Source organism: Ornithorhynchus anatinus, chromosome 16, assembly GCF_004115215.2.
Source record: "Ornithorhynchus anatinus isolate Pmale09 chromosome 16, mOrnAna1.pri.v4, whole genome shotgun sequence".
NCBI classification, from domain to species: Eukaryota; Metazoa; Chordata; class Mammalia; order Monotremata; family Ornithorhynchidae; genus Ornithorhynchus; species Ornithorhynchus anatinus.
In genome coordinates, this window is record NC_041743.1 from 24,987,805 (window position 1) to 25,002,538 (window position 14,734).

At 45.0% G+C, this 14,734-nt stretch overlaps 1 protein-coding gene across 1 annotated transcript in view; it reads left to right on the forward strand.

The window, feature by feature from the left end:
• Positions 1-14,734, forward strand: part of CACUL1 (CDK2 associated cullin domain 1) — a 49,100-nt gene that overhangs the window by 17,266 nt on the left and 17,100 nt on the right. Inside the window, exons 3-4 of the mRNA XM_029080713.2 lie at positions 2,974-3,076; positions 12,957-13,052. Of these exons, the coding sequence (XP_028936546.1) occupies positions 2,974-3,076; positions 12,957-13,052 (199 nt within the window). The remainder of the gene's footprint in view (positions 1-2,973; positions 3,077-12,956; positions 13,053-14,734) is intronic.

Consider the following 14,734-nt stretch of genomic DNA (forward strand, 5'->3'; position numbering starts at 1 on the left):
TGGACACGATACCTGCCCTCAGGGATCTTATCTTGATTATAGTAGAACGAATGGAGGCATGTTTAGCACCAGTGGAAGCTTCTGAATTTTCATTCTGCTTTGTAAGTACAGTTTTTTAGATGAAAAATGCACACGCGTTTTGTTAGCGGCGTAACAAAATAAGCGAAAAAAATCAGAAGCAACCACCTTCTGATTAGAGCTATGAGATTCTGAATTTACAGAGGTTAATCTTGTCAGTTCCACATATTTTGGTTATAGTCCAATGGAGGCCTATAGAAGTTTGATTTAAAGCCCGAAAGAGGAGGAAATGCATAAAGGCCGCTTCCTCTTTCGGTGGCTGTTTGGATTGTGTGTCATTGGCTCCGTCCCTGTGTTGCAGGGGGCGGGGAGGGAGTAGAGCAGACTGTCCCAGTTGATCGTGTGATGCGCGGTACAGAGAAGAGATCCCCAGAGGGTGGCATGATCCTTGCCCTTGGCTGGCCCCAGTCGCTGATAGTCCCTTCACGGAAAGAAAAATCCTGCCTGCTCCTTGGGTCGGGCGCAGGCCGTAAGGTTTTACTTCAAAAAAACACCAACATTTCCTGCAGCCGGGATGTTAAGCGAGTACAGTTAAATAAGGAAAGAGGATCTTGTCTGAGTTGAATTTCTGTATCGGCTCAGCCGCTTAAACCGCTTTACATGCCCATCTAAGGGTACTGGGGAAAGGTGTCAAGTTCCAGCAGGGCCCGAAGAAACGAGGGGTCTAGTGGAAAAATGCGTATTTTAGAACTGAAAGTTCAGAATGCGTTCTGGCCACTGTGCTACTATCCATGGTGTGTGGCAGCTGAAAAGGGAAGGAAGAAGAAAGCTATAGGAATGGAGCAATTGGCAAGCTTCGCTCTGGGCTGAGGAACTGCTTACAAAAGGAGAAGTCTGGGCAGTGCCCCTCGTTTTCTTTTATTCAGGTCAATCATATTCTTTTTTTTTTTTTAATGGCATCTGTTAAGCACTTACTGTGTGCCAGGCACTGTACTAAGCCCCAGAGTAGATGTAAGCTAAGGAGAAAGGCAAGACACGAGGCCTCCTTACCTTTGGGATTGTGAGCCCTGTGTGGGACGGACAGGTAAACGTGTCCGTCCTGATTTTCTTGTACCTCCTCAGAGCGCCAAGTAGTTCCGGGCATGTAGTAAGTGCTTGATATCATAATAAATTAGAGGACAGAATAATAATAATACTATCCCTGAAGACCGTAAGCTCCTTGTGGGCAGAGACCACGTCGTCCAGCTCCGTTTTATTGTACTTTGCCGAACATTGGCGTTCTGCCCTTGGCAAGTGCTCGATAAATACCACTGATTGCTTGATTGAACGTGGATTTCAGTAGTGCCTTCGATTAGTAAAACTCAAGGTACTTTCCTATCTTACTGCTTCTCACGGTATTTCTGTGAGCTAGGAAAGGACAGGGTGACACTAGGCCTAGTTTTCCAGATGGGAACAACTGAGACCTCGAAGCATTAAACGGCTCTCCCCGTAGGGAGGTCAGCTAGTGGCAAGACCGGAATTTTGCCCTTCCCACCTCCCCGTGCTCTTTCAAGCTGACGAAGAGTAATGTTCATTAGGCTTTACAAGCCCTCACTCGTCTTAGGTGATGCCCTGTCTCTGAGGTTGTCATCTGTTCTTAAACCCCACTTTGGAACAGAATGCACTCCCGCTCCTTCTGTTCCCTCCGAACAGCCCCTAGAGAAGTCACATTTTCATAAATGTTTCTGGGCCTAGAGCACATAAACAGATGGGAGCGAAGAGAGGAAGTTTCTGCGGTATCGTCTGGTGAGCACTTCCTATCAAAAATGCTGCCCCAGCGTATGTGGCAGAGCCTTTTGGAGACCGGTTCGGTACTCTCCGAATACAGCTCCTTTCAGTTATGATTTTAAGGCGTTTTCGTTAGGGAAGCAGTGTGGCTTGGTGGAAGGAGCACGGCCTGGGAGTCGTAGGACCTGGATTCTAATGCCAGCTGATGAGTGACCTCGGGCTAGTCACTGTTCTTTGTGGTATTCAAGTGCTTGCTTTGTGTGTCAGGCACTGTTCTAAGTGCTGGGGTAGATACAAGATAATCATCCCATTCTAAGTAGGAGGGAGATCAGGAATTGAATCCCCATTTTACAGTTGAGGGAACTGAGGGTCCGAGAAGTTGAGATTTGCCCCAGGTCTTACAGCGGACAAGTGGCACAGCTGGGATTTAGAACCAAGTTCTTCCGACTGCCAGGCCCGTGTTCTATCCACTAGATCAGTGCTGCTTCTCAACTTATCTGTGCCTCAGGTCCCTAAGTGCTTTGCACACAGTATACACTCGATAAATACGATTGAAGGAATGAACCGTCAAGTGGGCATTCAATACCCGATGTCCCTCCTACGTAGAATGTGAGCCCTGTGTGGGACCTGATGACCTGGTATCTTCCCCAGCGCTTAGAGTGTTTGGTCCACAGTAAGGACGTAACAAATACCACCACTATTGTCATTAAGGATTTTCTCATTAGGAGAAAATCCTGTAGACTGAAGCTCCCTCTATACTGTAAGCTCGTTGTGGACAGGGATTGTATCTGCTGAATTTTTGCATTGTACGCTCCCAAGTGCTTAGTACGCTGCCCTGCACACAGTAAGCACTCAAATATGCTTGTAATCTTGTAATCTTTCTAGTGCACAACAAAGTGATTTGTGGTCGATGTGGATCCCAGCAGTTTTATAAATACTGATGACAAATGTGTACACTGGGGAGCTGGTGTAACTCAGGATAATACAAAGCCAAGGGGAAGTGGAAGGCGGGGAGGAGGGAGATGTAGTTTATGACAACGCTCGATGCTCTCGTTGAGTTTAAACTTAAGGTTTTGCATACTCTCTGGCCACAAGTTGAAGGGGAACTGCTAATTTAGGTGGTAGCTTTTTAATTTAGGTTGCCATAAGCGAATCACCATGAAAGTAGTTTTCTCTGTCTTTTTGCAGTTGTGTGTATAAATGCGTATGCCAGCAACACTCAGAGCAGATGTATAGTGATCTGATAAAGAAGATAACTAACCACTTAGAGAGAGTCTCAAAGGAGCTGCAGGTAAGGAATTGATTGTTGATTCGTGCTATACTCTTTAGCTTTTGTCCCGTTGAAATAGCATATTAATCTAAATTCTGTAAAATGATCTCGTCTTTTCTTGTCTGAGTAATCTAAATTGCTAATCCAGCATAAAATTTTCTTCCAAATTTGAGACGGTGTTAAGATGGACAAATGTGCTTAGCTTCATGTACATCTTCCTAATAAGTGTATTTAATATAATGGGGACTTTAAAATAATAATGATAATTACAGTACTTGTTAAGCGCTTACAAGTGCCAAGCACTATTCTAAGCACTTAGTTAGATCCAAGTTAATCAGGTTGGGCCCAGTCCTTGTCCCACATGGGGCCCACAGTCTTAATCCGCATTGTACAGATGAGGGAACTGAAGGACAAAGAAGTTAAAGTCTCACAACATCGCTCAGGACTCATGTGGCAGAGCTGGGATTAGAACCCATGTTCTCTGATTGCCAGTCGTGTGCTCTTTCCACTACGTTTTTTTAAAAATTTGACTAGTTCTAATTTTGATCTTTAGTGATTTTTTTTTTTTTAGGAATGTTTCCTAAGGGTCTTTCTTTTGTTCATGTTACTGTAATGAATATGAAATTTCTAAAGTCTGAATCTTTGTTTCCAATGCTCCCTGAAGTTAGAAAAGGCTTTGGTGGCAAGCCTCCTAGAGATAAATGCTCACTAGGTTTTAGGTCCATTTCTGCTCAGCACTTTTTGACTTTGCTGGTCTTTGAAAATCCCGGGATCCTTTGCCCATGAGAAATGTGGGCGCTGAGCTTTGCTAGTAGAAGCATCTCTGTACCTGTGTAGGAAGGGTTGGTGGTTCCCGGTGGATGGCCGCGGGGTTATTCAGAGCAGAGTTCCCTGGGAGTGGTTCAGGCCCCGGGGCAGCGGCTCTTGCCCGCGCTCTGCCTCATGCTCAGGGATCCCTTTCCGGGCCCAGGCGTCTTCTGAGGTGGGGCCCGGCAAAGCGTCGCCAGCCCTGCTTTCTTCTCCTCTGTCGCGGCCAAGTTTGGGGGCACCGGGCCGGACCTGGTTGGGCTAAGGCGAGAGGGGCTTGTGAGGTATTCCCGCCGAGGTTGCGGGCACTTCCGTCACCCTCAACATGCCGCCGGGGACTGGCGGAGGGTGGGAGGCGGAGAGTGAGTGGGGCCTGCATGATGCCCCCCTACAGTAGGGGTGGAACCTCTGTCACTGTCACCAGCGGGGGCTTAGAAGCCGAGAGAGGAACCTTCCCCTTTCCCTCCTGGCTTTCTGGCCACAGGTTACGGAATGCTATTGAGCGGGGAGCGGGGGAGAGGATACGGGAGAGGGGTGCACGAGAGAGAGACAGACAAGAAAGCCGTGAGGAGGGAAGGGGTGGACTTGTCAGACAGTTAATTGTATTTATTGAGCACTCACTATATGGAGAGCACTGTGCTGAGTGCTTGGGAGAGCACAGTACGATGATAGTCACATTCCCTGCCCCCATTGAGCTTAATAATGATAATTATGGTATTCGTTAAGCACTTCCTATGTGCCAGACACTGTTCTAAGTGCTGAGGTGATAACAAGATAATCAGGTTGGACACAATCCCTGTCCCACAGAGGGCTCTCGGTCTTAATCCTCGATGAGGGAATCGAGGCACAGAGAAGTGACGTGACTTGCCCCCGGTCACACAGCAGACAAGTGGCAGAGATAAGATGAGACCCCATGACCTTCTGACCCCCAGGTCTTTGCAGGATTCATTAGGCCAAGCTGCTTCTCGCAGACCGTGCTGCTTACAATCCTGTTTAGCTTGGTGTCATAAAGTCGGTTCCTCTATTGAAAACCGGAGTCCTGGAGTAAATCCAGAAATGTCACACATGCTGTTGGCTTCAGTTCGGTTGGCTGCAGGTCTCAAAGCTTTCTGTATTCAGCTTTTCCAGCAGTCCATGGAAAAACTCTTACTACTGAAGAAAGATAAGAGAATCCTGGCTTTAGATTATTAAGGGGGGCAGAACAGCTCAAAGATGGCTATCCTCTTTACCTCCCGTTAAGATTCCTGTAGTGGTTCCTTTCAACGTGGCTGGAAAAAATGCTGAACTGCAATGTTCCTAATTGAAAAGCCAACCCAGGAAAATCACTTTATTTTTCAAAATAAAGCTCCTCTTCAGATATTTGCACACAGCAAGCACTCAGATACGATTGAATGAATATATTTCACCTTTCCTTATGTTTACGTATGTCTTCCATGTTTGAGGACACCACACATAGTGGGATTCACCTTTAAAGGATGTTGGGCTGGTAAGGACCGGCCTGTTCTGCACATAAAAGACCATCTCTTGCTGGGGTGTCATTTTGAATGTTCAACAGCACCTGGCCCTGTTTTTTCTCTCTTGCCTCCTTTTCTTTCGCTCCTTAGAAAGCTTTTGCTCAGAGAACCACCCCTTTCTTGATCATATAGTATCAAAAGCTATCAATATGCAATATATAGAGAAGCAGCGATGGGTCTGGGAGTCACTTGCCTGCTGTGTGACCTGGGGCCAGTCACTTATCTTCTCTGTGCCCGTTACCTCATCTGTAAAATGGGGATTAAGACTGTGAGCCCCAGGTGGGACGGTGACTGCATCCAACCTGATATGCTTGTATCTATCCCAGCACTTAATAAAGATTCTGGCACGTAGTAAGAGCTTAAAATACCATAAAATACGTTTACGGCAGGCTTTCGTATGATGGCCATATTGTCTGTTTTAAAATCGGGCAGGTGATAAGTAAAAGAAGTATTGCTGTTGTCTTTCTTCTGGCGAGGTGTTTGGCTCGTATTTAAGATTGTTTTATTCTGGGAAAGTTTAAGCATCAGTAATTGAATCCATATAATTGAATAAGGTTTGCCTCTTGCCAACAAGCTAGAGCAGGTGTCAGAGGAAAATTATCATTGGCTGCAAAGGAGAATATTGGATATTCAGAAGGTGGAAAGAAGCGTGCTGTGTAGCTGAATAGTTGCACTGTGACCTAAAATCTCTGTGCTTATTTAAGCAAACCAAATGGAGTAGGTGTCAGAGGAAAATTTTCATTGGCTGTGAAGGAGAATATGCAATGTTCAGTCTCTAGACTGTAAGCTCACTGTGGGCAGGGAATGTGGCTGTTATATTGTACTCTCCAAAGTGCTTTGTACAGTGCTCCGCACACAGTAAGTGCGCAATAAATACAATTGACTGACTTCTGTTTCCATATCTCTCTGAATTCATTAAGTGGAGCAATTGATTGATTGGGGTAGATACAAGATAATCAGGTTGGATACGGTTCCTGTCCCAGTAGGGCTCACGACGCGATCTAAGGTGGAGAGAGGAGGATTTAATCTTCATTTTTCAGATGAGTAATTGAGGCACAGAGAAGTGAAGGGATTCGCCCAAGGTCACAGAGCAAACAGGTGGCAGAGGTGGGACTAGAATCCACGACCTCTGATTCCCTGGCCCGGGCACTTTCCACCAAACTGTACTGTTTCTCACCACTTGCCCCATGTGGGTCCTTGGACAAGTCACTTAACACTAGCTCAACTAGTTAAGTCACCTAACTAGTCACAGGTCATGTGTTCGAATGCCGACTCTGCCATTTGTCAGCTGTGTGACTGTGGGCAAGGCACTTAACTTCTCTGTGCCTCAGTTCCCTCATCTGTAAAATGGGGACGAAGACTCTGAGCCTCACGTGGGACAACCTGATTACCCTGTATCTACCCCAGCGCTTAGAAAAGTGCCCTGCACATGGTAAGCGCTTGACAAATGCCAAAATTATTATTAACCTCTTTGGACGTCAGTCTCCCAAATCAGTCTGTTCTCTCTTCCTTTAGAGTGTGAACTCCTTGCGTTTGCCCCGATTGTCTTCTCTCTATCCAGTGCTTAGCAAAGTGCTTGACATGCAGAGTAAGGGCTTAATCAATTCCATCGTTATTATTTTGAAATAATAATTGGTATAGCCGTATTTTTATCTAAAATCATTTTAAAGGCATTGGTGGAATTGTAAATCGTAGCAGGTTAAGGAGGCTTGATTTTTTTTGAATGTATTTACACTTTAGGGTTACCGATAGTCTGAAAAGTGACTTAGTCAAAATTGGCAGACTCCAAATCAGCTGTTATTTTTCATTTTATTGGGCGAAGTCCTTTCCTTTTAAACTAATAAGGGAATAGTCACAAATAAACTTACCAGTTGCTACCGATGTAGTCAGGGAAGTTGTAGTCATTCTAGTGCAGTTGACCAGGTTGGCATATTCCGCTGTGGATGAAAAATAACTATTCCTTTTATGGATTATGGTATTTGTTAAGCACTTAGGTACCAGGCATGGAACTGAGCACTGAGGTAGATAGGAGCTAATTGGGTTGGACACAGTCCCTGTCCCACATGGGGCTAAAAGTCTTAATCACAGAGAGTCTCATAATCTTGGAGAAGCAGCCCGTTGTTGTGGGTAGAACATGGGCCTGGGAGTCTGAGGGTCATGGGTTCTAATCCCGGCTCCATCACCTCTCTGCATTGTGACCTTGGGCAAGTCACTTCTCTGTGCCTCAGTTACCTCATCTGTAAAAAGCGGGTTGAGACTGTGAGGCCCAAGTGGGATAGGGACTGTGTCCATCCCAATTTGCTTGTTTCCACCCCAGTGCTTAGCACAGTGCTTGGATCATAGTAAGTGCTTAACAAATACCTCTATTATTATTTTATTATTATTATTGTTATTATAAATCCCCATTACAGATGAGGTAACTGGCACAGAGAAGTGAAGTGACTTGCCCAAGGTCAGTGACGGAGTCGGGATTAGAATCCAGGTCCTCCTGAATCCTGGACCGTTGCTCTAACCATTAGACCACACTGGTTCTCTATGGATTCTTATATTCCTCCACTCTGTGTACAGGAACCGTAAATGTAATCTTTTACTTGAAAATTAAAGTTATCCCACTCCTGGAAAAATGAATATGTATTCAAAATGAATGGAGTATCTGAATCATCTAGATGAAAAAATATTTTTGTCCCTGCCTAATAGCTTGGGGGGGAAAAAGGCACCTGTCTGTTGCTAAATTCTGTATTTCTTTGATAATTCCAGTTTGCCAGGATCCTCTCCCTCCCTTCCATTACCTTGTAAAGGCCTAGAATGTAGAAACTCTCTCTTGGCTTCTGGATTCTCTCCCAAGGGTTTTGCAGAGCGCTCAGCACACAGGCCCTTTACATACCATCGATGATGAAGAGCATAATTAGGTTGGTTTTTTTTAAGCTCGGAAAACGTAGCCTATGTAGAGCAGTTGATTGTGTTTATTGAGCACTTACTGTGTGCAGATCACTTGGCTTAGTGGAAAGAGCCCGGATTTGGGAGTCCGAGGTTGAGGGCTCTAATCCCAGCTCTGCCACTTTTCTGCTGTGCAAGTCATTTAACTTCTCTGTGCCTCAGTTACCTCATCTGTAAAAATGGGGATTAAAAAATAGCCCCACGTGGGACAATCTGATTACCCTGTGTCTACCCCAGCGCTTAGAACAGTGCTCTGCACATAGCGCTTTACAAATACCATTATTATTGTTACTAAGCGCTTGGGAGAGAACAGTATAACAGACACATTCCATGCCCGCAACGAGCTTACAGCATAGAGGGGAAGAACCTCCATAGGCCAGGGATCCAGGTGCGAGTCTAAAGAGGTTAGAAGTGTAGATGTCACATGCATGGCCCATCACCAGGCTGGGCCCCACCTCAGAAGCAAGACTGAGCACAGAGTAGCAGCGTGGCCGAGTGGAAAGAGCACAGGCCTGGGAGTCAGAGGACCTAGGTTCTAATCCTGGCTCTGCCATTTCATCCATTCACTCTTTCATTCAGTTGTGTGCAGAGCACTGTACTAAGCACTTGGGAGAGTACAATATAACAGTAAACAGACACACTCCTTGCCTACAGCAAGTTTAAGGTGTAGAGCAACTCTGCTAGTTGCTTGCTGTGTGGAGCTGGGCAAGTCACTTTACTTCTCTTTGTGTTTCCTCAGCTGTAAAATGGGGATTAAATACCTGTTCCCCCTCCTACTTAGACTGTGAACCTCTCACGGGACAGAAACTGTGACCAAACTAATTAACTTGTACCTACCCCTGCGCATAGAACAGTGTTTGACACATAGTAAGCCCTTAACAAAAAACTTTTTTTAAAAGCAGGCATTCAGTTTTCCCTTTGGGCCAAAACTCTACAGAAACCTGTCGATTCTGGGAATAGCAGCGTGTTTAACTTACTTGCTAAATCGGTCATTTCTTTTTTGTTCATTGAAATATTCCTAGAAAGGGACTTTTTGCTTCCTCTCAGAACCATTTTCAATAGTCCTAACTTCTGAAGAGGTTTGAATTAACTGGTCTGTGTTGCATAGAAAGAAACAAACCTCCAGGGTAAAAACATATTTTTCAGAAACATGTCCAGAAATTGAGGAGCGTTCATTGGAAGATTTATTTTCTTAGCATTTGGTTTAATTATCAAGCCTCTGTTAGTTTGGAGAGTGAAGTGCAGTCAGAACAGAGAAGTTCCTGTATAAGCTGTGGAGTTACGGACAGGAGAAACTTGCGTATGTGATTAAACTGATTTTGGGGGTGCATTTACACTTTGAAGTAAACGTATAATATGCTGTTCCAAGCCTGACTCCATAGATAGGATAACATGGCAATAAATTGGCAATCACGAAAGAAAACTGCTGCTCTGGTACCAAATTTATACAAACTCTGATTATCCTGTAACTGAATCAACCCCTTGACAGTTTATTCAGGCAGCATTTTAATTTCACTTGTGGCCTCTGCTTTAATAATTGCCACTTTTTGTCATACCGTGGGGAAAAGTGTATTTTTAGTTGAAAAAGTTTGGAATTATGCCATAAACTCCTGTAGGGCAAGGGCTGTGGTGTTTAATGCTCTTCTTTTAGAGCTGTTTTGCCTAACGCTACTGAATGTCCATGCCACTTCTTGAAACCCTTCCTTTCCTCTCCCTCTGACGTATATTGTCTGACGTGAAAGAATGATTAAAGCCTATTTCATTCTAATATTGATAACGGCAGATTTTTATTTATTTCTTTTTCTCCTCCCTTCCTCTAGACTCTAAGCTCATCGTGAGCAGGAAATGTCATCTGTATTGTTATATCGTACTTTCCCAAGCGCTTAGTACAGTGCTCTGCCCACAGCAAGTGCTCAAATAGCATTGATTTTGTTTTAGACTGCGAAGGAATACCATTTTGAAAATTAAGGATGCAGCAATAGGTACAAAAATAAGTAATTCAAGACGTTTGATTATCGGTACGCTCTGAGCTGTCCTATAATGCAGGAGTTCCTTTCCCGCCCAGCCGTGCACTAAGGAAAGCTAACACCGCACGCCCTTTCTTTTCCCTCAGCCCGCTGTAGCCAAGTAGTCACACGGAATCCGACAGACTTTTCCTAGCAGCACTGTGGTCAAAACTGCAGTGAAAACCTGCACTGTGACGGAACCGAGTGTATAGATGGGATTTCCTCTTGGTTTTACTCGATGGGATTTACTCCCGGTTGCCTCCATCCCCAAACTCTCCTCCCCCGCCGCCCTGATTTGGAGGAGGAGATTGACAGATTGTTTTTGTAAGCAATGATAGTGGCAGAGGAGGAAGTCTGGGGTTGGAGCATCCTGAAGTCAGGCTCAAGAAGGCTTCTCTTCGCTCTGACGAGGAAGAGGGTGGAAGATTTAAGGGGCTGATTCATGAAATGTCTATTATAAGCAACACTTGGAGAGGGCAAAAGAAATAAGGGCTTCTTTCCTTTCCTCTTCCTCCTCCCCTTCTGAGCTCCCCCCACTTCAAATCCTGTTCCTCTTCTAGCTAGGCTTAATTCCCTCACGTGTTTGGAGTTGCAAAAATTACAGAGAAAGTGGCACACTTATGCAAATTCACATATTTGTATTCTCCCCCTCTAGACTGTAAGCCTGTTGTGGGCAGGGAATGTGTCCCTTGGTTTTAACATTATGCTCTCCCAAGCGCTTAGTATAGTGCTTTGCACACAGTTTGCGCTCAATAAATACGATCGAATAAATGAACGGAAATTGCTTTTTGTTGATGTAACTAAGCAGAGTGGCTTGGGAGTCATAGGTTGTGGGTTCTAATCCCCGCTCTGCCACTCGTCAGCTGTGTGATTTGGTCAAGTCACTTAACTTCTCTGTGCCTGTTACCTCATCTGTAAAATGGGGATTAAGACTGTGAGCCCCAAAGGGGACAACCTCTTCACCCTGTATCTGCCCCAGTGCTTGGCACATAGTAAGCGCTTAACAGATACCATCGTGATTATCACCATGGTTTCTTAGAGAAGCAGCGTGGCTCAGTGGAAAGAGCACGGGCTTTGGAGTCAGAGGTCATGGGTTCAAATCCCGGCTCTGCCACTTGTCAGCTGTGTGACTGTGGGCAAGTCACTTAACTTCTCTGTGCCTCAGTTCCCTCATCTGTAAAATGGGGATTAAGACTGTGAGCCCCACGTGGGGCAACCTGATTCCCCTGTGTTTACCCCAGTGCTTAGAACAGTGCTCTGCACATAGTAAGCGCTTAACAAATACCACCATTATTATTATCCCTAGTTGGGGGGTGCGCTTGAGCACACTCAGATGACTTCCTCTGGGAAATAACACGTCAGTGCACTTTTGGTTACCATTTTCCTCTTCACCTTGTATCTGCCCCAGTGCTTGGCACATAGTAAGCGCTTAACAGATACCATCGTGATTATCACCATGGTTTCTTAGAGAAGCAGCGTGGCTCATTGGAAAGAGCACGGGCTTTGGAGTCAGGGCTCATGAGTTCGAATCCCAGCTCTGCCACTTGTCGGCTGTGTGACTGTGGGCGAGTCACTTAACTTCTCTGTGCCTCAGTTCCCTCATTTGTAAAATGGGGATTAAGACTGTGAGCCCCACGTGGGACAACCTGATTCCCCTATGTCTACCCCAGCGCTTAGAACAGCGCTTGGCACATAGTAAGCGCTTAACAAATACCAACATTATTATTATTATTATTATTATTTTCAGGGAACCGATTAAGAGCATTAGTGGGCCAAGAGGTATTGTCCTCTCCCAAATGTGCAGTTCAAGGCTTTGCACACAATAGGCATTCAGTCAGTACCGTTGGGGTGAACGGAAGATTTTCAACAGTGTTTCCCCTTTGTGGCATCTTGTTAAAATATATCTACATCTTACTCCCCCTCTCAGCGTCACACCTGAAGAGTTTCAAGGACTCTACCAGTCTCGGCTGTAGGAGGGAGAGTCAAGCCAGAGGCCTATTCCATTCCTAGCTTGGGCACTGGCTAGCGAGTGGAAGGCAATCTGCTACAAGTCAAAACTCACCCACGCTGGACAGCAGCGGCATGGGAGAGAGTCGAGGGTGGGGACTCGAGCTTACTACGCAGAAGGCCACGGTGGCAAATCACTTCCAGATTTTTACCAAGAAAACTCTCCGGTTACACTACCAGAACAATTGCAGATGGAGAGCGGGGCGTTGGGAGAGGCGTGTCCGTGGGGTCGCCATGGGTCGGAAACGACTCGGCGGCACAAGACAAGTCGTCGTACTAAGTTGGTCAAGAAGATACTCATTTTACAGTTAAATGAAGCTACAAAACAGTGGTGCTCGTTGAGCATTTCCTGTATGCAGAGCACTGTGCTAAGAGTTTGGGAGAGTCAGTGAACACATTATCTGCTAATCTCGTGCCTGTGTTTTGGTGATCTGTTTGGAGGGGGGAAATAAACCGAACGAACTCCAGAACCTTTTAGGGTAGTGCTTGAATTGCCAGCCCCCAGATTTCAAGCGTTGTGATTGCTGATTTCTCGGTTGCTTTTGGATCACATTCAGCTTGTGGCCTCTTGGAATCTTGATTTGCTCTAGATCATGTCAAAACTGTCCTCACATTTTTACTGTCTTCCAGGCCAGCCCTCCGGATCTCTATATCGAAAGATTTAACATAGCTCTTGGACAGTATATGGGAGCATTGCAGAGCATTGTGCCTCTTTTCATATATATGGTAAGCTGAGAACATCCTCTTCCAGTAAAATCACTTCAGATGGTGGCGTGATCCCTTTTGGTGGATGAGTTTGACGTGATAATTTTGAAACTAGTTTTGACAGACTTTAAAAATCACGGCCCTCCCCACCTTTCGGCCCTCCGTTCCCTCTTTTGAGGCCCGTAGGACATGGACTTCTTGGGTTTTAATCATTTTTTCTACCTGATTCTCTTTAAAATAGGGTGCCAATCTCCCTATGGTCATGAGTTCTAATCATGGCTCCACCACTTCTCTGCTGTGCGGCCTTGGGCAAATCACTTCACTTCTCTGCCCCATTTACCCCATCTGTAAAATGGGGATTACGACTCTGAGCCTCAAGAGGGAAAGGGACCGTGTCCAACCTATATGCTTGTAGCCACCCCAGCACTTAGTACAGAGCTTGACACATAGTGAGTGCTTAACAATTATTATTATTATTCTTATAGCAGAGCTGTCCTGTATCTAAAATGACCCACTTGGGACACTTGGTATTCGCCCCATCCTCACCCCCATAGCACTTACGTACATATCCTTAAATTATTTGTATTTATCGTCGTCATCATCATCAATATTTCTTGAACTTGAGAGAGTCCAGTACAACAGAGATGGCCATCAAGTTCCCTGCCGATTAATGCCTGTCTCCTCTCTAGACTTTAAGCTCATTTTGTGGGCAGGGGAACCTATCTACCGACTCTGTACTCTCCCAAATGCTTAGTACAGCACTTTGTATCCAGTAAGTGCTCAAATACCATTGATCGATAACACCGTTAAAGGTGTCTCTGGTTGTGGCTGAAAGGACTTTTCCCCAGCCGACAATAACGTGAACGTAAAGGTTCAGTGCTTTCGGACGTTCATAGGGCGATGCGTCGGAAATGAAAAGAAATTCTTGAAATGTGGCAGTTTTTCTTTAGGAGGTATAAATAAACAATTGTTTCATTTTTAATCCGTACGAAAGAGACCCATGGATAGTACCCAATTCATTTCAATTTCTATTTTGAGTTTAGATTTAAAATAGCATAAGGGAAGCAAGTTTTATATTTCAGTAGTGGATTACAAAAATTAGAATAAAAAAACTAATTAATGAACTAGCACTGGTAGGAGCATTTCAAGAGATTTTTTTTTCCCACTTAATGGTACTTGTTAAGTGCTTTTTATGTTCCAAACACTGTTCTAAGCACTGGGGTAGATACCCGTTAACCAGGTTGGACACTTGCATTCAATCATTTATTGAGCACTTACTGTGTACTCTTTGCAGAGCACTGTACTAAGCGCTTGGAAAGTACAATGCAGCAATAAAGAGAGACGATCCCTGACCAAAGCGAGCTCACAGTGTAGAGAGGGGAAGACAGACAGTCCCTGTCCCACCTAGGCCTTGCAGTCTTCATCCTCATTTTACAAATGAGGTAACCGAGGACCAGAGAAGTTAAGTGACTTGGCCGAAGTCACACAGCAGACCTGTGGCAGATCTGGGATTAGAACCCAAGTCGTTCTGACTGCTAGGCCCATTCTCTATCCGTAAGACATGCAGTTTCCCAAATGGGCATTGTTGTGAGTGGCCAGAAAAGGGATTGATTTTTCATTTTGAGTAAATTAAAATGTACTAGGGTAAATGTGGGGACTGGCTTTTTTGTTGGCAAATGTTTTAGTAGATTTAATAGCTATGT